The sequence below is a fragment of the Pisolithus orientalis genome, assembly GCF_024613125.1.
Source record: "Pisolithus orientalis strain OTSU chromosome Unknown F5J12scaffold_10, whole genome shotgun sequence".
Taxonomy (NCBI): domain Eukaryota; kingdom Fungi; phylum Basidiomycota; class Agaricomycetes; order Boletales; family Pisolithaceae; genus Pisolithus; species Pisolithus orientalis.
Genome location: NW_026260791.1, coordinates 262,594 through 289,821, shown reverse-complemented (window position 1 = coordinate 289,821; position 27,228 = coordinate 262,594). Strand labels below are relative to the sequence as shown.

Here is a 27,228-nt window from a genome sequence, read left to right as displayed (position 1 = left end):
CATACTCCATCTCCTTGTAACCAAGATGATGGACCCAACCCCAACCCTGATTATCCTGATGGTGATCCCAATGGTGGGGGCAGCAGTGACAGGGTTATTGCTGAAGACCTGGCTGAGCCACCAGAGGATCCCCTTATAGCTCTTGCTAGAGCTGTCCATGCACTTGTGCACTGGGGACTCCACTCCAAAAACCAAAGTCCACGAGCCTGACACCTTTGATGGCTCCAACCCTAAGAAACTCTGTGAGTTCCTCATACAATGTGAGTTAAACTTTCAAGACCACCCTTGTGCATTCCACTCTGACAGGGCAAAGGTTACCTTCACTCAGTCTTATCTTAATGGTATGGCTCTGGCTTAGTTTGAGCCAGACCTACTAAACCCTGACAATTATGACTATCTGCTCTGGATGGATAACTATCACAAGTTCTTACAAGAGCTCACAACTAATTTTGGTCCACATGATGCCATCACAGATGCCATCCAACAACTCAAGAACCTTACTATGAAGGATGGCTCTAGAATTACTAAATATGTCATGGAGTTCAATTGCTGGGCTTCACAGGTCAAAGACTACAGTGTTGGTGCACTCTGCCACTGCTTTTATAGAAGACTTCCAGACCACATCAAGGATGAGATTGCTCATGTCAGAAAACCTTCTACCCCCACACAACTCTGTGAACTTGCTCAGACCATCAATGTGTGCTACTGGGAGTGTAAAGCAGAGGTCTCGCACACCACCAAGTCTGCCACCAACAAGTCACAATCCTCCAACTCCAACAACAAGCCTAAATCATTGTCCTCCACCTCTGCTCCAAGGTCTGATGCCAAGGGCAAGGGTAAACAGAAGGACCTGCCCAAGTCCAATATTGCCCATCTTCTGGGCAAGGATGGCAAACTCACCTCTGCTGAACAACAGTGCAGGATGAAAAACAACCTCTGCCTCTTCTGTGGCAAGGCTGGCCACTCTGCCAAGGACTGTCCCAAGTCTACCTCTCACACAGCCAAAGCCCATGCAGCTATGGCTGGAACTCTGCCTCCTCTGCCTGTGGAGAAGGCAGAGCCAAAAAATTAGTCCACTCCTCCAGGGAGCTTGCACAGCCTGGAGGAAGCATTGATCCCAACTGTGTGCAACTGGACATCTGACTCAACATGTCCACTCTCTCTAGTCCCAATTCTTTACTTCCATCTGTAACTCTTCTTGATTATTCTGTTGATACTGTTTCTGCATTGATCAATTCTGGCTCTTCTCATTGTTTCATAGACCCATCCATAATCAAAAAATATGCTATTCCCATTTCCTCTGTTTCTCTGCCAATTCTGCTCCACTTGTTTGATCATAGTACAAATGCTGTCATTTCCCAAGAAGTAGATCTTTCCCTCTGCTTTCCTTCTGGCAATGTCAACTCCATTTTGTCTTATGTTACTCCATTTGATTCTTCATGTTCATTGATATTAGGACACAACTGGCTCACCTGCTTCAATCCATTGATTGACTGGGTACTGGGCAGTATATCATTTAAACCATTGTTACAGGGAATGCTGACACCCCAGGTGCCTTTGTCACCTTCTGCTGTGACCTCCACTCCATCTGCAGCTCCAACTGCACCTCTGACAAACTTGCCACACTCTGCTCTGCTTCTCTCACTCATCAATGCTGCTGCATATGTCAGAGCCTGTGCTCTCCCTGGCTCTAGACAGTTCTGCCTGCAGCTCTCTGCTGATGATGTGAAGCTTCATGTGTCCTCCACTTCTTCTCTGCCTCCTGACCTCTCCTTGGTCCCTCCTGAGTATCATGAGTTTGCTGACATCTTTAGTAAAGACAAGGCTATTGAACTTCTGCCACACCACTCATTTGATCTCAAGATCAACCTTGAGGAAGGAGCTTCTCCACCCATTGGCATGATTTACTCTCTGTCTCTGCCAGAGCTTGAAGCTCTCTGCACCTTCATTGACAAGCATCTTGGTTATGGTTTCATCAAGCAGTCCACCTCCACTCATGGTGCCCCTGTCCTCTTCATAAAGAAGAAGGACAGTTCACTCTGCCTCTGTGTAGACTATCAAGGACTCAACAAAATCATGAAAAAAGATTGCTATCTGCTGCCACTCATCTCCAACCTACTCAACTCTCCAAGCCACACTAAAGTCTACACCAAGATCAACCTCTGCCATGCCTATCATCTAGTCCACATCACAGATGGAGATGAATGGAAAATGGCTTTCTGCACTCATTATGGTTCTTATGAGTGGTGGGTAATGCCATTCAGTCTGACTAATGTGCCTGTGGCTTTCCAGTGATTCATTAATAGCATCTTTGCAGACATGCTCAATATCTGCATCATGGTATACCTCAATGACATCCTAGTTTATTTGCAGGACATGGAGTCACATCGCAAACACATAAAAGAGGTATTCCACTGCCTTTGAAAGCATGGTCTCTATGCCAAGCCAGAGAAGTGCAAGTTTCATTCTGACTCCATTGAGTACCTTGGTTATGTTCTTTCTCTCTCTGGTCTCACCATGTCTGCTGGGAAGGTTCAGACAGTCCATGACTGGCCTGAGCTGTAGAAGGTGTGAGACATCCAGTCTTTCCTTGGCTTCACAAATGTCTACAGATGATTCATTAATAACTACTCTGACATTGTTGTTCCACTCACTCACCTCACACAAAAGGGTGCTCCTTGGAACTTTTCTGAGGAGTGCCACTCCACTTTCCTCCACCTAAAGGATGCCTTCAGCTCTGCTCCTGTTCTCACTCACTGGGTTCCTGACACTCCACTCACAGTGGAAACTGATGCCTCCAACTATGCTGTTGCTGGTATTCTGTTGACCACCTGCTCCAATGGTGAACTCTGCCCAGTTGCTTTCTACTCCCACACCATGACCATGCCAGAACTCAACTATGATACCCACAACAAGGAGCTGCTGGCTGTCTTCAAGGCCTTCCACCACTGGCAGCATTACCTCAAAGGTTCCACCTTACCTGTCAACATGGTGATGGACCACAAAAACCTCAAGTACTTCTCCACCTCTGAGGTCCTCACTCGTCAACAGGCCCACTGGTCAGAGTACCTTTCACAGTTTAACCTTTCCATCTGCTTCCAACCTGGCCACCTGAGAGCCAAACCTAACACACTTACACAATGTTGGGACATCTACCCAAAAGGGGGGGATAGGGACTATGCACAGGTAAATCCTCACAATCTCTGCCCTATGTTTACACAGGAACAACTCACATCATCCCTCCATACCACCACCCTCATGGCACCTGTGCTCCACACCACCATGGTCTTCAATGTTGAGTGCTTGCATTCTGACATCATCTCCACCCTACCATCCAACCCTGTCTCCACCAGCCATCTTCCAACTCCAACTAAGCCTCAGTGGTCCCTAGACTCCAACAGTCTACTCTGCCTTGATGGTTGCATCTTTGTCCCTGACATTGATGACCTCCACCTTCAAGTGCTTTGGTTCAAGCATGACCATCCTTTAGCAGGCCATTTTGGGCAAAACCACACCATAGAACTTGTCCACAGGGACTATGTGTGGCCTAACCTCCACTCCAATGTGAAAGAATATGTCAGGTCCTGCATTGCCTGTGAACAGAACAAAACTCCACAGCACCACCCCTATGGTCTACTGAAGCAACTCCCCATCCCAGAGAGACCTTGGAACTCCATCTCCATGGACTTCATTGAACACCTCCCCAACTCCAATGGCTACTCCACCATCCTTGTGGTAGTGGACTGCCTCTCAAAACAAGCAGTGTTCATCCCCACCCATGACTCCATCACCTCCACTGAACTCACTAAGCTCTTCCTTACCCATGTCTTCTCCAAGCATGGAGTACCAGCTAATGTCACCTCCAACAGAGGTCCTGAGTTTGTCTCACACTTCTTCCACTCTCTAGGAAAGGCCCTGGATATGCATCTTCACTTCACTTTGGGTCACCGTCACCACCCAGAAGGTGATGGCCAGACCAAGCAAATGAACCAGACCCTCAAGCAGTACCTTCATGTCTACTGTAACTACCAACAAGACCATTGGGCTGAGCTGTTACCCCTAGTGGAGTTTGCTTTCAACAATGCACCAAGTGCAACAACTGGAGTTTCTCCCTTCTTCACTAACAAGGGATATCATCCAAACCTGTCTGTGGTCCCTGACCAAAACTTCACCTCTCCAAGGGCTCACAACTATGTCATTGAGCTCTCCACCCTTCATGACTTCCTCCACTCCAAAATGTCTGCTGCTCAGCAGCACTACCAGGGTCCAGCAGATGCCAAATGCATACCTCTGCCTGAGTTCAAGGTCAGAGAACAGGCCTACATCAAAGCCAAGTACTTCTGCTCCACTCATCCTTTGGAAAAACTCTCTGAAAAGTACTTAGGTCTGTTCACCATCTTGGCCAGGCCAGGTACACACTCCATCACCCTTAAGCTCCCTGACTCTATGTGCTCAGTACATCCAGTCTTCCATGCCTCACAACTGGAAGCTGCAGTGGCTAACCCTTTCTCAAGTTGACAACAACCTCCACCTCTGCCAGTAGATGTCAATGGTGACCTTGAGTATCAAGTGTTGCAGATACTCAACTCTAAGTGGACCACCATCACTGCAACTGTCAACTCTTGTATCTAGTCCACTGGGCTGGTTACAAGAACACTGATGAAGAAACCTCTTGGTTGCTTTCAACTGAGCTAGATCACACTTCCAACATAGTCTCTGCTTTCCATGAATGCTATCCACACAAACCTGGCCTGTGTCAACCTCCACTGTAGTACTCCACCCACATAACCTTCCTGGGCCAACTCTGCCCTTTACCAAACTACCTTAAGTACTTTAGAATTTTCTCCACTTATCCATTTCACTTCTCAGAATGACAAGCAAGGTCACAAGTCTGTTTCATAGTAGTACAAAATATACAAACTAAAAACAAAAGACAAAAAAAAAAAGAAAGAAATCTACACTACTCTTCCATCACTTGCTCTCTGCCACCCTCCTGTCCTTCTCTGCCTTCCAGCTCCCCCCTGACTTCTTCCTCTTCCTCATCATCCCCCTCCACACCTTCATCCACTTCCTTGCACTGCTCCTCTGCCACCTCCGACTGAGGCCTCTTCCAACCACTGCCTGTGCACTCAAGTTCAGCCATCCTGGCCTCTCACACATCCTCCCTCCTCCTCATCTCCACCCACTCTGCCCAGGCACAGTACAGCACCCACTTGTCAGCTGTCTGCTCTGCAGCTGCCACCATCCACTCTGCTGCATCTGCCATCCTCTCAAAGGCCAGTGCAGCAGTCTCATGTGCTTTGGCCTGCTCCATGCTGCAGCTGCTGCTCCCACCCCCACTCTGCCCACCATGTGTGGACTCCCACACCTGAGGGACCCTTGAGCAGGGTCACTGGTTCATCTTCCTCTCTGCCTGCCTCCCACTCATTGTCAGCCTCTTCCATCTCCATTGCTCTCTCCTTCCCCTTCCCTCACAGTCTCTTCTTCTTCTCTCCTCAGGAACTCCCTGTCCCCACTCTTCCATGATGGTCCTGCCACCACATCCTCCCTCATCCAACTACACACTTTTTTTTTTCTTGTAGCAGGGCACACAGGCCCTGGTCTTGCCTTGTCCTGGCTTGCACTGCCCCACTGTCAGGCTCACTACACAGCAAGTGCAGGGGGGGTGCCTGGTTGCAGTAACTACCACAGAGGTCCCAGGGACCCTCTGGGTGGTGTTGACATTGTGAACTGTGCTGCATAGTCTAAGAAAGATAACACTCTGAGTCAGCTCTGCCTGAACTCATGGTACTCTGCCACTCACCTTTGTGCAGCCTCATCCCACCTGACCTGGGCCCTCTCCTCAGAGGCCCTCTTCCTCTGCCTTTCTGCCTCCTCCTCTGCTGCCTTCTTCCTTTGGGCCTCCTCTTCCTCCTCCACTCTCTTCCTCTGCTCTGCCTCCAACCTCTCCTCCTCTGCCTTGCACCTTTTGGCCTCCTTGCACTTGGCCTTGTGCTCTGCCTCACACACACACTCTCTCTGCTCAGTCTCCTCTCATTGGTGTGCCTTCTCTGTGGACTTCTCCCACTCAGTGTCAGTGGAGTCATTGGTGAGGATGACCAGATCTCTATCTGTGACTTGGGAATAGTTGTGGACATGGCTGGGGGTTGGCTGGGGGGTTTTGCTCTGGAACTGGGAGGACATGATGATGGGGGGAAGGGATGAGGGTTCAGAACTCTGGCACATGTTTTTAAGCAGTTCTTCAGACTCTGACAGAGCTCCACTGTGGCTAGAGCCATTACCCTTGAGGCATCAAAATAATTTCAAATGATCAACTCATGTTGATCTTGACCCATACATGTGGCCTTCAGGGGTTCAGGCCCTAAGGGGGGGGCACTGTCACCACCATGCATTTGTCCTAGGTCCTCACTCACTCTGCACCCCTTTCTGCTGGTCACTTGCTCACTCTGCACCAACTCTGCCCATCCCCAGATGTTTACAAGTCACCTCCACTCTGACTGCTGTTGGACTTGTACTGCTCTCCTACCAGACCATGCAGGCCATTCTCTGAGGAGTCATGTGAATACCCTTTGGACTTCTCCCTGACAGCACATGATCAGGTACTTTGCAGTGCATGCACTGCATGGTCTGGCACCTGGACTGTTTCCTCTTTGGGATGTTCTGTGTTACCCATTCATGTGTCCTCCATCTACCCTTCATTCATTGTCTAGGAGGTTTTACTTGAAATTTTACAAGTCTCTGTATGTCAGTTCCAATTCCAATTACTGTACCTCTGTAGTAGTATAAAAGCATGTATCGTACTCCACCATTCTGCAGTACAAATATCAACTTAGTTCCTACTCCCTCTGTCTCTGTCTCCTGCCTGTTGGATTTACCTCCAACTGTCTATCTGTACTCTCCCTCTGAAATATGAGGGCTGAGATCATGCAAGGGGGTAGCACATGAGCTAAACCCAATGCTCTCACTTTGCTCTGCCTTTATCTTGACAGACTTTGTTCCTGCCAACACTCTGCCAGTCAGAGTTCTGCTCTTTCTGTCAGACTTGCTTCTGAACCTCTTCCCAGACCTTGTCTGGCATTGGAGTTGGTTGGAGTAGGCCTGGACTTGACACAATGACCCTTTGCACTGCAAGATATGGACAACCAACTGGCCACAGAGTGCCTACAGGAGACACTTGCAAGTGGTCACCCAAAGTGCCAGGTGGCTAACATGCATCCTGGTAGGATTGTCCTCAACAGCCAACCGAGAAGACAGACAAGTGCAGAGAAGGAAGCCAACAATGATTGCACCTGGGAAGCCCTCACCAAAAAGGTTGCAGTGCTGAAGAGAGGTTATCAACAGATCAGCAAAATCAAGGATAAAATGGAGGTCAACCAAGGTGGTGTTGCTACCAGTGCTAAGCCCATCAAGCCATGTCCACATCCTCATCCTCATCCTTGCACTGTTGGCAGGCAAAGAAATGATAGTGACAGTGGTATCTATCATACTTAACCAAGAAAACATGAGGCTGATTTCTTTTGTAGGGACAAGTGAACCACTTACCCCCCTAGCTGACATGGAAGACAATGCTGAACCTGTAGTGATGAAGGGGAAAGGGACAAAAGCAGTAAAGACAAAATTGTTGCATGAAGCAATAATCTCCACTCACAACAAAGCATCCCTGCCATCAGCACATGACAATAGCATCAGTGCTACTACTGGTTTGATGTGTGTCTTACTTCTTAACATGTTCCTCCTAACTGAGGTGACACTTTTCTTTGTGAATGTTCTAACAACTGCCAGCTCTGACAATAAACTGACTTTATCTAAGCATGTCAAAAATTGGGTGAACATCATCAACACAAGTTCTATGCAATCTTTGAGTGCCAGTGCCAGTCCTTGCACATCAACTGCACCACCTCTATCCACAAGTACCCTTGCTACAAGTACTACCAATGTTGAGTTCTGCATATTCAATCTTGGCTCTCCACTGCCAAATGACCCCCAATACAACTACAAGTTCAAATCCCAACTACCAGAAAACTCTGACTTGCCACCCAAATGCAAAGATGGTGAAGCTAGCAGGCCAGTGAAACCCCTGGTTTTGGATGTGGCCAAGGATACTGCCATCAGACTTGCCAACATCAAGAGGAAAGTAGCCAAGTTGGAATGCATCTCAACCTCTGAGGTTGAGGGTGATGGTGTTGATGATAACTGCAGCAATCTAGATGATGCCATCTGTGTTTTGGGGTGCAAGAATGCCATGGCCAAGGTATGTGCTAACTACCTTTCCCCAAGTTTCTTCATCTTTGATTTTCTTTCAGTCATGCATTACAGTTACAAAGGGCATGCCAAAGAAGATCAAGATACAAGCTTGCAACTCTATGTCCAGCTTATTAGCCACATCTACTAGCAAGAGATCTATTGTAGCAAGCAATTTGTCAAGTCAAGTGCAGACCATCCCTGTGCAAGTGTGTTTCAATAATTTGGATCTCCCCTCAGATCTGCATAAAGATCAGAAGTGGAAGAGGGAAGTTATTCCAACACTGATCCTATGGGCCAGAAACCAAGAGGATGCATTCAACATCACCAAGCAAGACATTTGCAGGGCTCTACAGGAGATTATGCTGGTTGTATACCCCATACTCAAGAACACAGCAAGTAGCATTCTTCCCAGCTCACCCATGGTTTCTGTCATAAGTCCATTTCATTCTGACTTCATCTGTAGCTGACTGTGTTTGCCATAGGCATCTCAACACTTGTGTGATTGGAGGCACAGCTTTGCCTCCACAGCCATCACACAACTTGTAGCTTTCTTCCTCAATCCTCAAGACCCATTGCCCACCAACACTGCAAAACTATTACTCAATCATTTCACATTCTTATATGAAGACCTTGACATGACTGTTCCTGAGAAGGCCTTCCACTCCATTTTTGTGCAACAGCTGTTGCTGAGCAGCCATTTGACTGCAACCAAAGGATATATTCAAGTCCCCACTCTTGACACTTCATCTTTGGCAAAGCATGGTGTTGTTGGTGCTCTTGGACTTTGTGCTGCTGTGGTAACATTTATCAAGTCATTGACATAGCTACAGTATTGATTAGTTTTCTAGCTCTGATGTGGCTTGAACCTTGTTAGATCCAGTGATGTCAAGCCCAAGTCCCCTGTCAATGTCAAAGATGGTATTGTCAAAGTGGCAATGAGGTTTGTGCAGACCCCTGTCAAATATAACATGGCTTTGGGCAAGGATAGCAAGACTGCATGTGTATTTTCAGACCAGAATTGGGGAGCCCCAACAAGGAAGTTTATGGGGGCCACCAAAAGAAGATCTATTGCTCAGCTTCAAGCCATTGTAGAGCTCACCCTTGCTTTGCTTGCAATAGGGAAAGAACTTGACCCTGAGCTGTTGAGTGATGCAGGATCTGACAACAAGTACACACTTATCTGTAGGTTTTCATTCCCTACTGGTTATATGACTGACTGAGTCCACAACAGGATTTCTAATATGTCTTCCCAATTGCAATTGCTACTCCATCTATGTTTTTCAATCCCTCCATTTTACTGCTGCATAATTTTCTCCACTGCTACTTAGCATGTGCTTAGCAGATATCAAATGCACCTTGTTGCTACTTATCTGCTTGATGAAACAGAACCAACATTATTTCAAGTAAGAAACTAATAAGCTAAGCACACATTAAGTAAAAATAAGCAGTGCTAAGTAAGTATCCAGCAGAAGGATCTACTTATCCAAGCAGGTGGCTGCTTGGCAGTTGGTATGATTTGCTGATGAGTGACAGACTAATAAGAGAAGATACTCAGGCTTCTATTGTGAGAAGACTGAGGTGCACAAAGGAAAAAACAATGTGCCAAAATGACTGTGCTTATGCAAGATATTACCAGTGTAAGAAACATAATTAATGCACATCAACACAGCTGCCATTGCTCAGAATGAACACCTCCTAAGAGACTCCACACAGAAGTCTGGCCTGATTTTTTCGAAGCCCTGATAAATTATTACATATCTAACTAGCACAGATCAGATGCAGGAGAGTTTCAATGGTGGGACAACTGGAGGTGGGAAGGAGATTCCATGGTGGACGGTAGGCGCATGCATTCCCCTTAGGTTACTGGTTCCGTAGTAGGCTTAGGAGAACAGGACGTGGACGAAGTGTTCCGGTTTGAGGGAAAGTTCGACGAAGTTGGGATGATGCTAGTGCCTGCGGATGGAGGGCGTTTGTCTTTTCTTATCTCACTTACTCGAGGTCACGTGAGGCTTGAATCGGCGCCTTTCTCGAGTCTCCCTGAGTAATACTGCGCTGACGGTCTGTGTCGGTCAAGTCAATCTTCGTCGCTCTGCAGCGTATTCTTGTGGCAGGGCATCTCCCCCTTCCCTCCTTTGAAGTCACTGGAAGTCTGCACCAGCAATTAATGGCCCTTCCGCGCTGGGGAGGCAGCTCTGCTCAATTGTCATGTCGCGCACTTCTCGGCATATTCCTTTTGGCGACACCTGTCTCGTCGATATGGCCATTCTCACCCAAACGATTCTTGAAGAGTTCGCTTATACAAGCAGGGCCGTTAGGACTGGATGACGGCGGACGTATAATTGCTTTCGGCGACTTTAATGGTGATCAATTGTAAGTGCGACGGAGTGTTGTCGTTTATCTGACATCTTACAGCAGATCGTACCAAGCCTGGACGTGCTGTCTCTTGACTCAAGCCAGCAGGAGCTTTCTGTTTACCTCTGGAATCACGGTATGTACGGTTCTCCGAGGCCTTGGGAATGAGTTTCACGGATCTCTGCAGACGAATTTCTATTTCAGAAAGCTTCGTCCATCCAACATCCATCCCCTATTTCTAACGTTGTTCCCGGCGACTTCACGCACGACGGGAAGCTAGATATTCTGGTCATGAGTGAAGACACGTGGCGGGATACACTAAACATGGCCCTTTACCAGGGTAATCATGACGGAACCTTTGGTGCGCCCTCCTGAAATTCGAATCCGTTGTAGAATATAATGTGTTTTCTGCTCGCTAGCCTCCCAGCCTATATCAGTGCCACCATCCACTCTTTCACAACCTATTCCTGTTGACATAAATGGAGACATGAAGATCGACCTGTTAGGGATACCGACTGACAAACGAGGGTCCTCTGATCCCATGCGAGTCTGGCAAAACAGCTGGAATGTATCGAACAGTGAGGCGCCCTTGTTTGAATTGTGGGTAGCGCCTCTGTAGTGCGGGGGTTGTACACTGACATCACTGTAGGACCGATCCACTGTTCAACGGATCTCAGTGTACTCTTGCGTCCCCGCATAGCAATGCAGCGATAGACCTGAACGGGGATTGTCTTGCAGGTAAGAGAACTCCTTGCATTCAACAGTCCGTCTACTGAGCGCGCCAGACATTTTTCTGGTATGCGACGAGGGCTCTGGACAACGGTCGTTTCAAATATGGGTGAACAACAAGGACGCGGGGTTTACGTTGGCGCAGCACGAGACGCTCCCTTCCGGAGTCCAAGCTATCTCATTTGCTGACATCGGCAAGTGCATAGAGGCCGGTATCCCGTTGCAGTCTACTCACTATCGGCTTTTTTTTAGACCGGGATGGTTCGATCGACATGGTTTTCACAACGTGCTCTCACGTATCTTCAAGCGGGGTCGGTTCTGGCTGTTTGCTCAATATAGCATATAACAAGCAGCTACCTGTCTGTCCCTCCACGACCTCACCTAGTGTCAATAAACAAGGCCAGTCAATATGTAGACTGCCTGTGGATCTTTGTAACGCAGACCCCAATTTCCGTTTTGACGTTAGCATCAGTCCGGATAACAATGTGAGATATCTTCACTTAGTTTATATGGCATGTCGCTGATTGGTTGCTGCCACGTTCCTAGGCGCTCACACGGATCCCAATACACTCGCTTCTGGAATCCACATCACAATCCATCGTTGTCCTTGATACCACATTTTCCCCTTCTATTCCGCTACCTATCCGGCTAGGAGATATCAATTTGGACGGCTTTCCCGATCTCATGCTCATTGTTACCGATGGTGGCGCGCGCACGCCGAAGCTATTAGTATCGGAGCCATGTGCTAAGGGTCTCGCCGGCTGTGACCAGAATGGGCGTGGCAGGCGTGGATTCAGGTTGGTACACAAGGACACCGAGAGCTTGGAGGCCATCAAAGATGCCAGGGGTGTAGCATTCTTGGATCTAGACGAAGATGTGAGTTGAACTATGATCTTTAAAAGTTTCAGTGTCAGTGATGCGGTGTCAGGGAACGCTCGATATTCTAGTGCAGAGGACGGGAACACAAGGCGAGGGAACAGTATCGCTCATACAAAACAACTTCTATTACGATGCTTTCTTCCTTAAGGCGATCGGTAGGTCACCTCGGTGCTTGGTGTGCCGCTTTGGCTAATCATCATAGTGCTGAACGGCGCATGTGATGGCGGATGGTGTTCGTTGCCTAATGGTTCTACATACCTGGTGAGCATAATTTCGCTGTTTTTGTGGGACTCCCCTATTGATTCGCGATGAAGCCTTTCGGCGTAAGTTACTCTGGCGCTTCGTATAAATACACCGTCCTCGGTACAGACGGTCGACGGTCTGCTGCTCAAGGTGAATTATCCGCACGTCTGCGTCTCCTGTGCTGACGGTATTGAATAGTGGGCCAATTGCCCCAGACGTCTTATCACGCCCTTCAGGTGCCGTATGCGTTCCTAGGTCTCGGCCGCACGAACAATTATATCGAGAACCTATTTGTTGGGTCGACGAAGCACACGCAGGACCACTACACCAACATGGAGGGCGTCATTCCGAACTCGCGTCTCGTGATTCACCCACCACCAGGCAAAGATTCTGGATCGTGGAAACGCGAGTTGTATCTAAGACCGGGCGAGTGGATACCCTGGGTGACCCTGACAGTCATCATTACGACTGCGATATTGGCAATCATCGTGTTCGTGTTACATCTGAATGAAAAGGTGTGTTATGGCCTTCTTTAATTGGACGTTGACTGCTGACCTGTGCCCTCATATCCGGTTTTTCCATCGCCCTCGTAGAGAGAGGATGAACTGGAGAGAAGGAAGGCGTCACACCATATCAACTTTGATGCTCTATGAGACGAATTCGTGTAGGTTGGTAGTCTGTCAAGTATACTGCGAATTCTCAACGGTGATCAATGAATTCTTACTGGGATGGCCAGTCGTAATTTGAACCACGTCCGAGCACAATAGTCTTGTTTCTGCCTCCGTTGACGACTCCGAACGGCCCTCATCTCTCCCTGAGATATGAGCCTACTGAACTAAAATGATCATATAGCGAATTTATTGGAGTTGTCGAAAGCACAGCCATGCATATGCCTACCCGAGATTATGTAAGCGATCCTGGAGCATCTTGACCCGCTGCGTCAGGTTTGGACGCCGCATTTCCATGGGGTGACTACATACTTGAATAGGGTATCTGTGGGCAAGGACAGGGCGTGGATTTTCGCCGATCGCGACCACATTTTACGGGCCACAGGACCATCAAGTATGCCGCTCAGTTCTGGACGGTGGCTGACTGGCCATCCCCCCTGCCAGTGTTCCATACGTAGTATGTACTCTGTCTCTTGCTCACTCGTTATCCACCTGCTTTTCTCGATTTTTACTCCATCCGCACTCTCGTTACCCCCCAGTTCAGGAACGTCAACCCTCGTACAGCCGCACCATCGCGTTCGAATACAATCTAACGAGTGCAATGTCCATGAAGGACCAGGGCGACTCTTCGTCGTCACCTGCGGTGAGGGTTCACGCGCACGCTCCATGTATTCGCTTCCGGATTCACAGGACGCTGATTCCAGATTCGGTATGCACATCCAGGATCAAGCACTTCCAGTCGTCAGCACGGTGTCTTCAGCCGTGCAGGTCGACTACAGTTCTGCGAACTCCCAAGTGCCCGCTCCTGATATTATCGAGACGGAAGATTCCTTGTTTTCTTTCGATTCTTCAGACGAGCGATCGTGGACTTACTTTGGGGATTCGGTATCTGCCCATGAAGCTCAGAGCCGGAGCCACAATTTTAGCAAACCTCCTACCCGTGATGTTATCAAAGAAATCATTCTTCAGAGCAGACGCGACAAGGGCATCATACCTTTCGACGACGCCGACTTGGACGATGATGTTGCCGAATATATGCCCCCGTTAACTGGATATGCTCATGTGGACAACGTTTCACGCTTGTACTACAGCACGAAGCCAATAAGGAGTTCAATGCGCGATATCGCATGGCCCCTATCTTACGTGTATCCTATTCACGTTATCCTGGACGTTCTACGTGGTTTACGCGAAACTGGCCGGATGATCTTGCCGAAACCCATTCCTGTTTTAATCCTCACCCCAGTGGACTACGTCGGTTCCAGCCGCATCATACAAGGCGAAGATGGTTGGGCGGCTATCGTCCCCAGCAAGACGACTGCTTGGAGTATTATCCGCAGACGTGGTGTTGACAAGTTGTTCAGGCCCCTCTTCCGCGATCCAGCTACTGGTCTCCCTGTGGCAGTCCCGACGGAAAGCATAACCTTTGGTTCAGCGATGTATACCACCCGATCGATGGTCACTGCTATGTTCGGAGTGAACCTGTTTCACGTGTTACCCCAATCACGTGCTGCTCGTGTCACCGATCTTTTGGTGGAGTACTTGGGGGTGTATCTGCTGCGTTACATCGATAACGTAGTGATTCCACAGGAAAGTTGGGACGGGGTTTCGGACGACGAGAAGAATAGGATTTGCCGCAACTTCGCTCCGCATTTACTCGCGGCGTCTGAGCCACGCAGGCAATTCCCGATTGTGAAGTTCTCCTACATCAAGTTCGATGCGAATTTCATTGGCCACGCCGATATTCTCCTTGCGAAATCAAGCTCGACGGAGGCTGTAATGAGGCTGCAACGCGATATCAGGGCGGGGGTGGTCGACAATAATCTTGACACGCAAGACATCAATTGGGACGATATCGGAGACCTGGATGATTGCGACATCCCCTCGTCCGCATCTCCAAGGCCGTAGTGCAAGGTATGGCTTTCACTGGGTAGGGAGACCGTGCTAACCTCTCAGCCGCCTGTTGCACAGAAAGGGTCCTCCCTGTTTTGGTGACCCCCCAGTTATTCGTGTCATTGAAATCAGTTCCTACGTCTCACCATGTTCTACGCACCTCCCTTAACGTACATAGGATTATAATTGAAGCGAACCTGGACTCGGATTCTAAAGCTTTGAACTCACCGCGCGTCGTGACGTTCCTAGGGCGTGAATAGGCACGTGATATGAACACGCGTGGTGGCAGGTCGAGCAGTGGTTAGAGAGCCACGCGCTACGGCCCACTTCCAACCGACAGTGTGGAACGCGATCTCACAACTATGCTTCCTGTGCATGGTTTTTCTAGGCAGGCTGCTCAGAAAAACCATACAGGAAGCCTTTTCGATAGCCGTTGAAATAAACCCTACGAAACCTTTTTACACGGCCGCATCTTGTTTTGTATTTTTTTTACGCAGAGGTCATGGCACTGATGAATGGCTATGTTTGTGACCAGTTATTGTGTCAAGTTCGTCAGCTCGAAGACGTTCTCACCATGAGTCTCGAAGGCTGTGGAGTTCAGGGTGTGTAGTTGTTCACCTGACGCGACAAGGTTATATGCTATAATAAGCTATTGTGTGGACCGTCGACGTAGACAAATGTTTGGAAGGTAGCGAGCATCTTGCGGCTGACCAGTGCATTTGTTTCCAGTTTTTTAATCGCCCCCGTAGAGAGAGCACGAGCTGGAGAGAGGGGCGATCTCGCACCATATTAATTCTGATACTCTATAGGACGAGTTCACGTAGGTTGGCAGTATGGCAAGCGTACTGCGAGGTGACTGACGAACTCTTGGTCTCTTTATACTGGGAAAGGTGGCCCTAGCTCAACGTCATGGCGGCCAGTACGTGATTTGAATCACTTCGGTGCACCACAGCTGTTGTCGTTGTCACACTCCGTTGTCCTCTCATACGACTCCGAAGTGCCCTCGTCTCTTCCTGAGATGGAAACTCACTGAACAGAAGTTATGAATCTACCGTTGCATTTCACTGGTAACTAGTCTCCTGACAATGTCCCCCAACACTATCATACAGCTTGTACATGCCGTGGAGCAACTATATAACAAACGCAAAATGTCAACGCGTGGTCAGCTTGAGCAAACAGCTCATCCTCATTTGGGGTGTCGATGAAACGTACATTGCATACTACTCAGTTTCTCGCTGATCTTCAAAGTCTTCTTCCCCCAACAATCGTCCATCCAGAATTTTCCCCATATGTGTCGCTACGAAGTTCATCCCCTTCCTACGCAGGTTGGTAACATAACCGAGGAAAGGAAGGGGAGATCTCCGGAATGAGCCAACCGATTGTGCCTTCCGAGGGCGATGGGCAGGTGGTATGAATCCATCACACTCGACCTCCAAATCCCCTTCATCGGCGAGATCCTTGGCATAGACGCAGAGGAAGCGACAAAGCCGAAGATACGTCTCGTAGTCGCGCAGGTACAGCTGCCCAGAAAACAAGTTGACCTGGTCTACGAGTGAAGCGGGTGCAATCCAATCAGGGCAAGCGGGAGGAATTGTGTATAGACGCAGGTCGTCACACGGACGCATTCTCGCTTGGGTTCGTGGCGTGTAGACGTGCAGACATACGGATCTGCTGCTTCTGATTTCTGGTAGTAACTCGTCTACTTCGAATGGGCTAAGGATGACGAGAGTAGGGTGCCCATTTGATTGGCTCGAGAGTACCCAGCTAACTGGACGGAGGTACTCGCCAACATCCACTTGTCTTCCCCGTACCACAGTGCAGTAATCGGAAGTTGCAAAGAGATGTCGGGACCACACCTCCTCTTCTTGGGTAGGTGCTGTGGCATCGCAGAATGAATTAAACATCAGAATGAAGGCGGTTGAATTAGGAGTAATCATGCCACTGTACACGAAGCGACGGACATCCGCAGAAACCTGATGCACGGCTGGGGTAGCTGGCGGGGGTCGTTCCACTTGTGTTTCGCGTTCTATTTCACGGACAATTTCTCGTTCCTGTTCCTCGTTCATATTCAACTTCGTCGAGGAGGAAACGCCAAGCTCTTGGCACCGCTGTTCGATTGCCGGGATAGAGAGCGTTGGTTGTGGGTTAGAACTGGACGGCGCATATAGCTCTTCCAGGGTTTTCGCATCTGGTTGACACCAGGTAGCGGCGAGCTCTTCGGAAGTTATCTCGTCGCTGCAGAACTTCGACCACGCGCGGTACTGCAAAGCATGGTCTTTTCCCTGCTGAGCCCAGTGGGGAGCGCTGTTCTGGATCTCCGTGCACGTCTCGCCCATGGCCCACAACAAGATGTCTGATGAATGTATCGTGTCTCCGTCATTTTTTCTGGCTGCATGGCGGATACTTCGGTCTACCTCCAGAGGACCGAAAAAGATCACAGAGTGACCATGCCCAAGTTTACGCATGCGCATACACCCTGCCACTAAGATCAGTGGCATGCCTCATCAACCGATCCCATAGTCATACCTTGAGCAAGGCGGTCTTTCGTAACTTTGGTCCCCAGAGTGACCGCTGCACGGAAACCGATCGGAAACTTGATGTCGGTGCCTCGTGTATGTGCATCATCGAGATATATGATGCATTCGTCCAGTCGACTTGCATACGGTGACTCTGAAAATGATTGTGTGGCTCCTCCACGTGAGAGCACGGTCAGCTCGTCATCATCGTTGAAGTAGATGGCGGCAGGCACATCAGGTTTCAACTTCAGCCAGAGCTCCACAAATTCCTTGTTTTTCAGCTCGAGCACTTGAGCACCAACATCCAATACTACGCGTATTTCGGGCTTTTGTTTCTCTACGAGCTCAAGGAATTCACAAGTAGTTCGTCGCCGACCCTCTGTCGACGATGTTTGCACGTATGCGTCATTCTCCGGCCTCAGGAGGTAGGCGAGAACTTTCGCATTGGTAGCGCGCTGGTGATCAAGCTCACATTGTATAGTGGAAGTCGGTAGCAGATAGCGGGCATCGTTCGTCCCAGAAAATCCTAACGATAGAATTACTAGAGGATTTTGTAACTAAGCAATGCACTTACCAGTGGTTACGTGAGCCCGCTCCTCTGCGAGGTCCCACCCGCAGCTAGACAGCTTTGAGGGGAACTCCTTAGCCTCCTTCGGGAAGACAACTTGTGAAAGATAGAAGTCGATGATCGACTGATTGTACGAGAATATCGGAATAAGGTGGTCTTTCCACTGGTCCAAAGACTGGGTGTTGATGCCGCTGATCTGACGGAGGTGTTCAGGAACGTCAAGGCAATCGCGGACCCATGAATGGTATTCTTGGTCTGGATTGTCTAGCATGAACAGGCGGTCGAAACATAGCTTCAGCTGCTCCTGATCCAAGCCACCATAGTAGTACGAGAGACAGGTGAGCACTATGGCAACGTCTGGATGGCCAAATTCTGCTCTCGGTGCTGGGATGTCCTTCGCACGGTAAGGGACGGCAAGCATCGTCCGAGGAGGTGCGAGTCCGTAGCCAACGCGCCACCGTCGCTCCATTAGTGCAAACGACAAGATTCCAGATGCTAGAAGTCCACGTAAATGTAACAAGGACATCCACATGGCGGTGCCTCCACAGTAGTCCCGTATCATTTGGACTTCGGAAGGGGCAACGTCCATGCGGGTGATAAAGTGGTGAATTGCAGTACTCTCATTTCGACCGAAGTTGAGTAGGCGTCCGTCAACGACGTCCTGAGCAATCCTAGAAATAAGCTCTTCGCCTGCCTGTTCATGGAGAATACGGATGTGAGGGAAAGCACCACTGCGACGGCGGCATTGCTCGTATTCCACATCGAGCGGAAAATCTTCGCGGAGCATGGGGGCATGTTTCTTTACCAGGTGGAGTATCTGTTGCGCAGTCAACCACCGAGTGGGAGAGCCATCCAGAGGTCTCTGTGGACCAATAGCATAGATCAGTTGATTTCGAACGTGCAGGATCTCATCACTTTCATCAAGGATATCGCGAACGTGTGAGTGAAGCCACCGCTGAGTCTGCAATAATTGTTCAGCGATGCCCGCGGTACCATCTAGTTGTTTCTCGACGCTCAGTAGCTTGAATGACAGGATATGTTCTGGTTGAACTACGAGGATGCCACGTTCGCGCATGCACTGTTCTAGGATTGCCTGGACTTCTCTGGCGCTCGAACTGTCTATTTCCAAGGATCTTGAAAATGGCAGGTAAAAGACTCGTCTATTGACGAGTCCACCAAGTCGATGTACGAGTAAATGGAACATTTGGGAAACGAGGGCTTTCGGGACCACCACTCGGACGAGTTGGTTTCCATCCGCGAGGACCGAGGCCGTTGCCGGCACGATTACTGAGGACTTGCCTTCGCCCATATTCAACTGCAGGACAGCGTTCTGGCCGGAACGAGGAGCTATCATTTCTAGCGCAACATCTGCTTGGGCAGGACGGACTAGGAAGTCTCCGTCCAGCTGAAATGAGAATAGGAGGAGTGAATAAGCTTCACACAGAACAAGTAGTGACAAAAAAAATTACCTGGATTAATAGCCAGTCCACATACGACTCTGCTTTCCAACCATCGCAACCGGCATTCTCGATTTCCTTGAGTAAATCTTCAGTTGGGCCATTCTTCGCCAAGGCAAGCATCCGGCGAGCGCGCTGGTACTCCAATGCGAGCTTCGCGAATGCTATTAAACAAACTCGCCAGTCACGAGACAATCGAGTTTGCGACGTCGATGCGAGGCAACCTAGGAGAACCTTTGCTGTGATGCGCGGCCACCGGCAAGATTTGTGGATTGCGTGGTCGCTTGTCGTTTGCGGACCCAAGCATTCTGCAAGTGATATTAGAGTGGACGTGTACATTGCCCTGCTCTGCTCATAATGGGTCCTGAGCGGCTCCACCAAACGTTGGAGAGCATCCACTTCTAGATTTATCTGATCATGACTAAGATGATCCGCACTCCGTTGGAGCCCATCTGCATACATAACCTGAAACACCGAGTTTGCATTCTTGCGAAGGTCATCAATCAGCCCGCTGGATAAGTAAGATTCAGGACGGCGTATACACATAGAGTAATATAATAAATACCAAGTTAGAGACCGGGAAGGGGTCAGGGCGAGTGGCAGCTTCTGGGGCGGAGGTACAGCAGGCGCACTACGATCGAAAATGTCCTCCAGGGTCACCTCCCGGTGAGTTGGTTGGTGACCTTGCGAAAATGGTACGAAGAAATATTGACTAGCGAGTGAAGTCGTACCAAGAGACCCCATGAGTGGGCGGGCAGGTTCTTGACCAAGGATTGACTCCACGCGATTCAAGTGATTCTTCAACTCCATGTTCCGGTAGCAACTCGCAAACAATTCGCAGAGATCAGAATCCAATGCGGCAGTGTAATACCAAGAGGAGTCTAGGAAGCGGCAGCAACGAGGAGGCTTCATACAGGGCCATGCAGCGGCCACATTCTCAATTATCTCACTCCTTCCCTGTTGGAGCTGCTCCCTGTACTCTTCTGGACTTACGTAGTCCTCGTAGGGGCGTTCCTGCTGGGAAATGAGCCTGTTCAATGCGCGTGATGAAGGCCTGTACCCATCAGAGAGGGTGTAAGCTGGGTGGTTAGGTGGATTTTCATCCCTGAATTGAGGCATCGTTGCGAATGCCAGTAATGTACCGACAACGTCTTCGAGGTTCGGAGAGGCAAACGCCATGGCAGACAGAGAGAATATCAGTTGAAAACGATGCTGCGGTGCCTGACTCCTACGACAGCTATCATACAGTGAAAGCCAGATCGCAGGCAGGTCTGGGGACAACCATTTTCTGTTGTAACGCAACGGAAATCCCGATGAAACACCTTGCACAGCGTTCCACGAGTCAACTAAGGCTTGGGTGTTGTTCACTGGACGATTCTGAGTCGACCAATGGTAAACAGCAAGGGCAGTGCTGTATACACGGAATTCATCGGCGGACAACAGTTGTATGTCCCTTGCCTCGTAAACAGAGTCAGATTCACCACCTGGAAGGGGATTATCAGACGACGGTGGATAAAGCACGGCAGCCCTGATTGCAGCACGACGAAGTAGATGGTCATCACACGGTGGAAAGTCTTCGAATAGTGGGGTAGATCGACCATGGAAATCTTCTAGTTTTTGCTGGATCTCCTTGATAGACGAACAAGCAAGGTACAAGCCATGGTGCTGAGATGCAACCGGGAGTCCTGCCAGCCAATGCACAGTTTGCATGTGCCTCAGATGTATGGGATACCACATTCGAGGAGTGGTCAATCCCGCAATGCGACGCAGGAGTTTAGCGGAGAGAGTATCGAACTTCATGAACGACCGGCATGCGGCAGAGTGCAGAATGGATAGAGCTTCCTCTGTACCTGTTCTGTTCGTTAGAGGGTCCACGGAGCACGCTTTGCTGGTCAGTGCATGCAGATAGGCTCGATAAAGATTGCCCGCAAGGCCAGCGCTGCCAACCAGGCATCCAAAGTTGGTATCAATCCGGAATATTTGGTATCGGAACCGCCTGCACGCTGGACCCGATATATCGATCGCGACCTTCACATGATCGTCTTCCCTTGCGGATAACGCATCCCCTTCTGGTACAAGAACGAGCCTCTGGACACATTCAACGGCTAAATTGGCCTTGGGTCGCAAGACTAACTTGTTTGCTAGTCCGATCAATGTTCCCGCAGATTGGTTTTCGTCATACACCATGCCACGAGGATGACGGCACTCCAACTCCCAGTCATCGTTGATGAAGAAAGAAAGACCGTAGCGTGGTAAATTGACAAACACCCTTGACTCTTCTAGCACGATGATGAGGTTTCGGGGATTTTCCAAAGGTTGAAGCCGCTCGGACAACATCCGCCAAGTTTCACTGCGGACATCAAAGAGTGCGACATCTCTCTTAGTCATTGAATGCCGTCCAGGTGAAAGGTGAAGCATCCAATTATCGGGGGACGACCCCCACGGATTATCTATAGGGCGAACCTCCATCATTTGAGTCTCGAGGTTGATCCAGTGTACGTGATTCTCAACCAGTTCAGCGGGGAGATCGGATGCCAACATCTGAGGAGGAATCAGCTCCAGAACATTCTGCTCAGTTTCTTTTTTGGCCCGAATTATCAACCCGCCCGCTCCCATTCGGAAGTAAACCTACAGGGCCAATCTCAGCCCTCAGCGGGATACAAATCGCCCGGAATACCTACGCGATATTCGGCGATCAGGCCGCGAGTGGCATATTCCATTCCAGCCATATCACCAGGAAGGACCTCCGGACCTTGCTGCTCACAGTCAGTATACGGAACAGATTGACATCAACACACATACAGCATCGAAAAGCAAAGTAAAAATCGGATCTTTTCTGATCTCATCCGGTAGTCTCCCTATCGTTCGACCGTCCACCAATAATGTACCGTTGAGGACATTTAAGTGTACTTGTTGTGAGCACCGGGCCGCGGAGCTGGCCGTATTGGTGGTGAACCAACTGCAATTACCAGTGTCCGCCTTCCGCCACTGTGCGCCTCTGCGGTACCCTGGCCAAACGTGTTTGATCCCGAGATCAATGCCGTCATTCCCTTCCAGGATCATAGAGCCGACAAGTTCCTCCAGTTTCCATGATAGGCGACAGTCACGTTCTATAAGAAGCCTCGGCATTCCAAGAAGAGCACTGAATTGCGGAGGGGTGTTATTATTGATAGCTACCGCACAACACACTAGAATCTCCATAGCCCTGGGAGAGTCCAGAAGCAGCTTTGCGTTATAAAGATCTACGTCAAAAGTGCTGCGGCAGACGGCGGCAGAGTCACGAAGACGACCCCGAAGTTGTTCCTTTTGGAGCTCGCATGTGGCCTGTTCCAGTTTGTGAAAGAGTTCCAACACCCAGCAGAATGTCTTCTCCCGAACAGTGCGGAGTAGCTCGAGAGCTCTATGGCAGCTGTGGTCTTCGACCGCCGAAAGCATCCTGGCCACCACAAACGAAATCGTGTCCATCGTCGTACTCTCCAGCCAATTTCCCGACACAGTCGACACAAGAGTTTCGATTTCGCCCAAGAGCGAGCGACGAAAATGTGTCCGCTCCAGCTCAGCATGCCATATCAACTTCCTGTTATCTGACACGGGTCCGACTTGGCTGGCTGTTTGAGCGAACAGTATGTGGACTTCGTCACGACGAAGAGTCAACGTATTGGCACGAATTTCCCGCAAAATATTGAGCCACTGCAAAGAGGGACCGCTACGTAGGTGGCCATATGCTATGAACTCGTGCATAGACAGGTCTTCACTGCAATCAGCCTGACTGCACAGCACCTCGTTTGACGTGTGGACAGTATGTTGAAGATATCGCTGTAAATTTTGATATGAGCCTGGTGGCAGCTGATAGGCGCAACTTCCAGATATATCCACCGCCTTGAAGGCACCAGCGAGGGAGACGCAGGAACGCTTATCGTAGTAGTAAAAGCTGAGACCGTTGTTGACACAAACTTTGTTCTCCTCAGTCGGTACGCGTGTTGAGCGGTAGTGAGACATTGTGAAAGGATTCGTGTCCGACGCCAGTGTGACACGACTTCTCGCGTGTTCAGTATGGTATGGGTACAGCGCAGAATATCCTCCTAGACAAGTGTGAGGATATTCCTGCGTCAACTGAGGAGAACAGATATCAACAAGGAGGAGGCAAGTGACCGATCGCCACATGTCGAAAGCAGGTGGGCGATTCAGCTCGAAGACAACCACTGCGGCACGATAATGATCTTCCGGGAGGGGCCATTCGTGGACCGTGATCTCGATTTTTGACTGGGCTTCAAGGCTACACTTCCCGCAAGAAGAGCTGTGGCACGTTCTCCCAGACCAATTGATGTAGTAGTCATGGTCCATTTCCGCAGCACGCCTTGTGATCTCATAGTAGCGCTTGTTCAGCTCCCTGAGCTCCAGAAGTTTTTCTCGCCGTTCCTGGAGAGCAGCTTCGTGAATGCGGTCCCTAAGGGCTTGCAAATGCAAATCCCGGTTGAAGTAGCGCACTGCGAAGTTGTTCGTGTCCGCGCTGTCCGAGAATACAGACAATACAGACCACCCACTGCTCGCTCCGAGGTGACGTTCGCGAACGTAGTCGTATGCTAGGCAAAGCCGCTGGATGTCATGTGAATCCCTAAGGAGCAGTCGCTCCAGCAGAGAAATAGGTATTTCAGGGGAGTATTCACGAAGCATTGGAATCTGCTGTATGACGAGTTTGTCTGATGCGACCCACAGTTCGATTACGGTAAGAAGCATTCGTGAGAAGTCTTCTGGATTTCCTCTGTAGGTTTTCATAGCTGCCGATGAATACTCGCTGGCTAGGAGCTCCAGCTTCTCGCATGGTGCATCGGCGTCATCCTCCAAGGCATCGGCAACCCAATTATCAATACCGTAGCCAACCTCTCGTTCCACATCATAAAGCGTCAAACGAGGGTCTGCTTTATAGGCATCTCGGAAGAAGCGGCCAGTCATCGATAGAAAATCATCCAAACTACCACGCAAGCGGCCGCCGGTCATAGAATTGGTGGGACGCACAGTGGAGTAGCTTGAGTTCAGGACGTCTCCGATATACTTTTGACTGGTATGTAGTGAGAACTGCGTATCGGCCGGGAAATCAAGGGAATAGGGTTTCCAAATCGGCGTCAAGGCATCGCGTTCCCGCGCCTGCTTCCACCTTCCATCCAACAAATTCCGAATCTTCGTACATGTCTCTAGCACAGCGACTGTCAACCAATCTGGGGCTGACTCTCCCAATTTCGTCAGGCGGCGACTAATCTTGGCAGATATCCAGTGCAGGACGTCATCAGACATCCCGGCGTCCAAAGCTTCGCCGGCGAGTCCGTTCATGAAGAATAACATGAATGCCTTGTAGCCGTCTAGTCCAAGGCCATTTCCTGCAAGCGTAGTCTGCAGTACGACTCTGATCATCAACCAGAGCGAAGAGCGACGCCAAGGGAGACAGACATCGCGCCACACGACGTCATCACCGATGCGTCTGTTGATTCGCTGGACTTCGGCAGGCCTGCCAACCGCCCGCAGGATGCCAGTCAACAGCTCGGTTATGTACCGAGGATGCGCCGTATCCCGTTCCTCGGAAACTGTGGAACCTGCCTTTCGGGTGGTAGGAGTTGCAAGACTGTCCTTGTTCATCTCGCAGAGGAAATGTGCAAGTTCGGGGCGGAATACAGCATCATCAAAAACCACATTTGGGACAGCGATCGCGGGGCCCGGGTATGAACACACGAGTTTACCACAGGAGCCCATGACCGCCGCCGCAGTGGGTGACACTTCAAATGATTCTGCAATGGTTTCCTTTGTACCTCTTCTGAATACAACAGCTGCGTTCTGAGCACGGATAAGATAGGTGACAACATCTGTAAAGAGTCAGCACGGGAAAAGAACTACCTTGCGACATACAGTACATACCTCCCGCTGTCATAGATTCAAGCTGGGACGCCACACGATTTTCCTGTAATTGATGAAAATCCATCGCCTCGCAGAGATTCTGCAACAACTTCTTCACGCATTCCCAACGAGCTTTTTCAAAATAACCAAGGTTCCTATAAAACTCGAATGCCGAATCGCACACTGCTTTAGATAGAGCAAGATCATTTGAGTAAGAATGATCATCTCCGCCAGGAAGCTGCAGTGGACAAAAAACGTGCGTGAGTTTGTACTCCAAAGACATATGTATGTCTTTCAAGGACGAATTCATTCAACGATTAGGTTAGCAAGTGGACGTGCAACCTTGAGGGAGTCAGATGCGGGGAGAGACAGCTGCAACAGGACCCATCACCCTGACTTTATATATGCTGTAGGGCGTCTACTTTGCCTTGAGGCCGCCAACTTCTGATAGGTCAAAGATTGGGGTACAACTGAATAAGGAAGAACTCACATCAGGAGGAGATAAGTGGCTCGTTTTCGTCAACTGACTCGGACGTGCTCAGGATGACGGTGTCCGAAGCCATTCTCAATTATCATGATTGAATAAGTCCCACTCTTCTCATTGAGTGCCAGCGAGTTTATATGTCACTGGGACCCTGGAAATATGTAGCCTGACCGTCTTTCAAACCTGGAGAAATGACGGTCCCGGGTGAGTTATCTGGTGGCGGTGGTGGACCCACGGAGGAAGGCCTGGAATCAGGGTTAGCGTAACCCTATATCAGAAGACTAAAGAAGTACAACTCTCACGGTAGGTCCGAGGGGTGTCTGTTGCAAAAGAGCACGCTGCTTGACATAACTGTTCTGTGTAGATAGGTAACATATGCATCTGAATGTACAGGCTCCGTCTTTGCAACAGAAGCTCAGCACCGGGGTGCAAAATAAAAGTATATGGATAGTACTTGATATACACTCTCGACAGGCACCCTTGGACGCCACAGGCACAAACAGAGAACATGAAGGAAACGGAAGGGACTTGGTGTCTTTGCTGCGGACGAAGGAGAACGAAGTTCGAACGGAGAACGTCAATGTCATGTGCACCAATGTATGACCAATATCATTCTGCAAAGCTACACGCTCGAACGTGCATTCGCCCGAGGAAAGCCGTACGCAAAGCTGAATCTGCCGCCTTCCGTCGGTGGTGGTCACACCCCATCAGTCGGGTGACGGATCATCCGGCAATTCCTGGACTGCGTAGGAATGCTGCCTCGAGCGGAACTCTTCACGAGCATCGTACGAGATATCCATTGACCGTACACTGAAACCAAACAAAAAAAAAGACAAAATGTGTTCTTAGGGACCCGCTACACTCCTGCAAGCTTTGTCTTTGACGCAAATCCCCTCTCTAGGCGAGCAGTCTTCGTGTCTTGGTGTAGCGCGTCAGTCCCCTTTCGCCGATGCCCGATATCATGTGAGCGATCCTAGAGCATTTTGACCCACTGCATTGTGCATCAGGCCCCAGGTTTTGACGCCGCATTTCCATGAGCGTGACTACGTACGATAGGGTACCTGTGGGCATGGGCATCTGCAGAGGACATGGGTTGTTGCCGATCGCGACCACATTTCAGGGACCAAAGGACCACTAAGCACGCTCAGTTCATGAGGCCGGTGGCTGACGGGCTGCCCTCCCCCGGTTCCATACGCGGATATGTACACTATCTCTCGCTCGCTCGTTATCCACCCGCTCTTCTCAACTCCTCCCTCATCTGCACTCCCACCTCCCCGCTCTCCAGGAACGTCAACTGATGTACAGCCGCACC

The 27,228-nt window shown here is 49.7% G+C and overlaps 3 protein-coding genes across 3 annotated transcripts; 2 read left to right on the top strand and 1 right to left on the bottom strand.

Moving 5' to 3' along the window:
* Positions 1-10,285: 10,285 nt before the first annotated feature.
* On the top strand, positions 10,286-13,184 carry F5J12DRAFT_823649 (uncharacterized protein). Its single transcript, XM_051745406.1, has 13 exons — positions 10,286-10,614; positions 10,671-10,732; positions 10,784-10,957; positions 11,016-11,196; positions 11,246-11,334; positions 11,382-11,519; positions 11,578-11,810; positions 11,872-12,201; positions 12,254-12,359; positions 12,407-12,465; positions 12,519-12,597; positions 12,646-12,962; positions 13,041-13,184. Exons 1-13 carry the CDS (start codon positions 10,409-10,411, stop codon positions 13,098-13,100), a joined length of 2,034 nt encoding a protein of 677 aa, XP_051601043.1. The 5' UTR covers positions 10,286-10,408; the 3' UTR covers positions 13,101-13,184.
* Positions 13,185-13,398: 214 nt separating this feature from the next.
* On the top strand, positions 13,399-15,219 carry F5J12DRAFT_823644 (uncharacterized protein). The gene is made up of 3 exons (XM_051745405.1): positions 13,399-13,758; positions 13,820-15,026; positions 15,088-15,219. The coding sequence occupies exon 2, from the start codon at positions 13,827-13,829 to the stop codon at positions 15,018-15,020; it is 1,194 nt and encodes a 397-aa protein (XP_051601042.1). The 5' UTR covers positions 13,399-13,758; positions 13,820-13,826; the 3' UTR covers positions 15,021-15,026; positions 15,088-15,219.
* Positions 15,220-16,048: 829 nt separating this feature from the next.
* Positions 16,049-26,144, bottom strand: F5J12DRAFT_39099 (uncharacterized protein). Its single transcript, XM_051739192.1, has 10 exons — positions 25,923-26,144; positions 25,454-25,873; positions 22,349-25,401; positions 22,228-22,302; positions 20,112-22,174; positions 19,559-20,057; positions 18,096-19,494; positions 17,532-18,047; positions 16,218-17,481; positions 16,049-16,135 (listed from the first exon to the last, which is right to left on the bottom strand). Exons 2-9 carry the CDS (start codon positions 25,740-25,742, stop codon positions 16,226-16,228), a joined length of 9,150 nt encoding a protein of 3,049 aa, XP_051601041.1. The 5' UTR covers positions 25,743-25,873; positions 25,923-26,144; the 3' UTR covers positions 16,049-16,135; positions 16,218-16,225.
* Between the last annotated feature and the right edge of the window lie 1,084 nt (positions 26,145-27,228).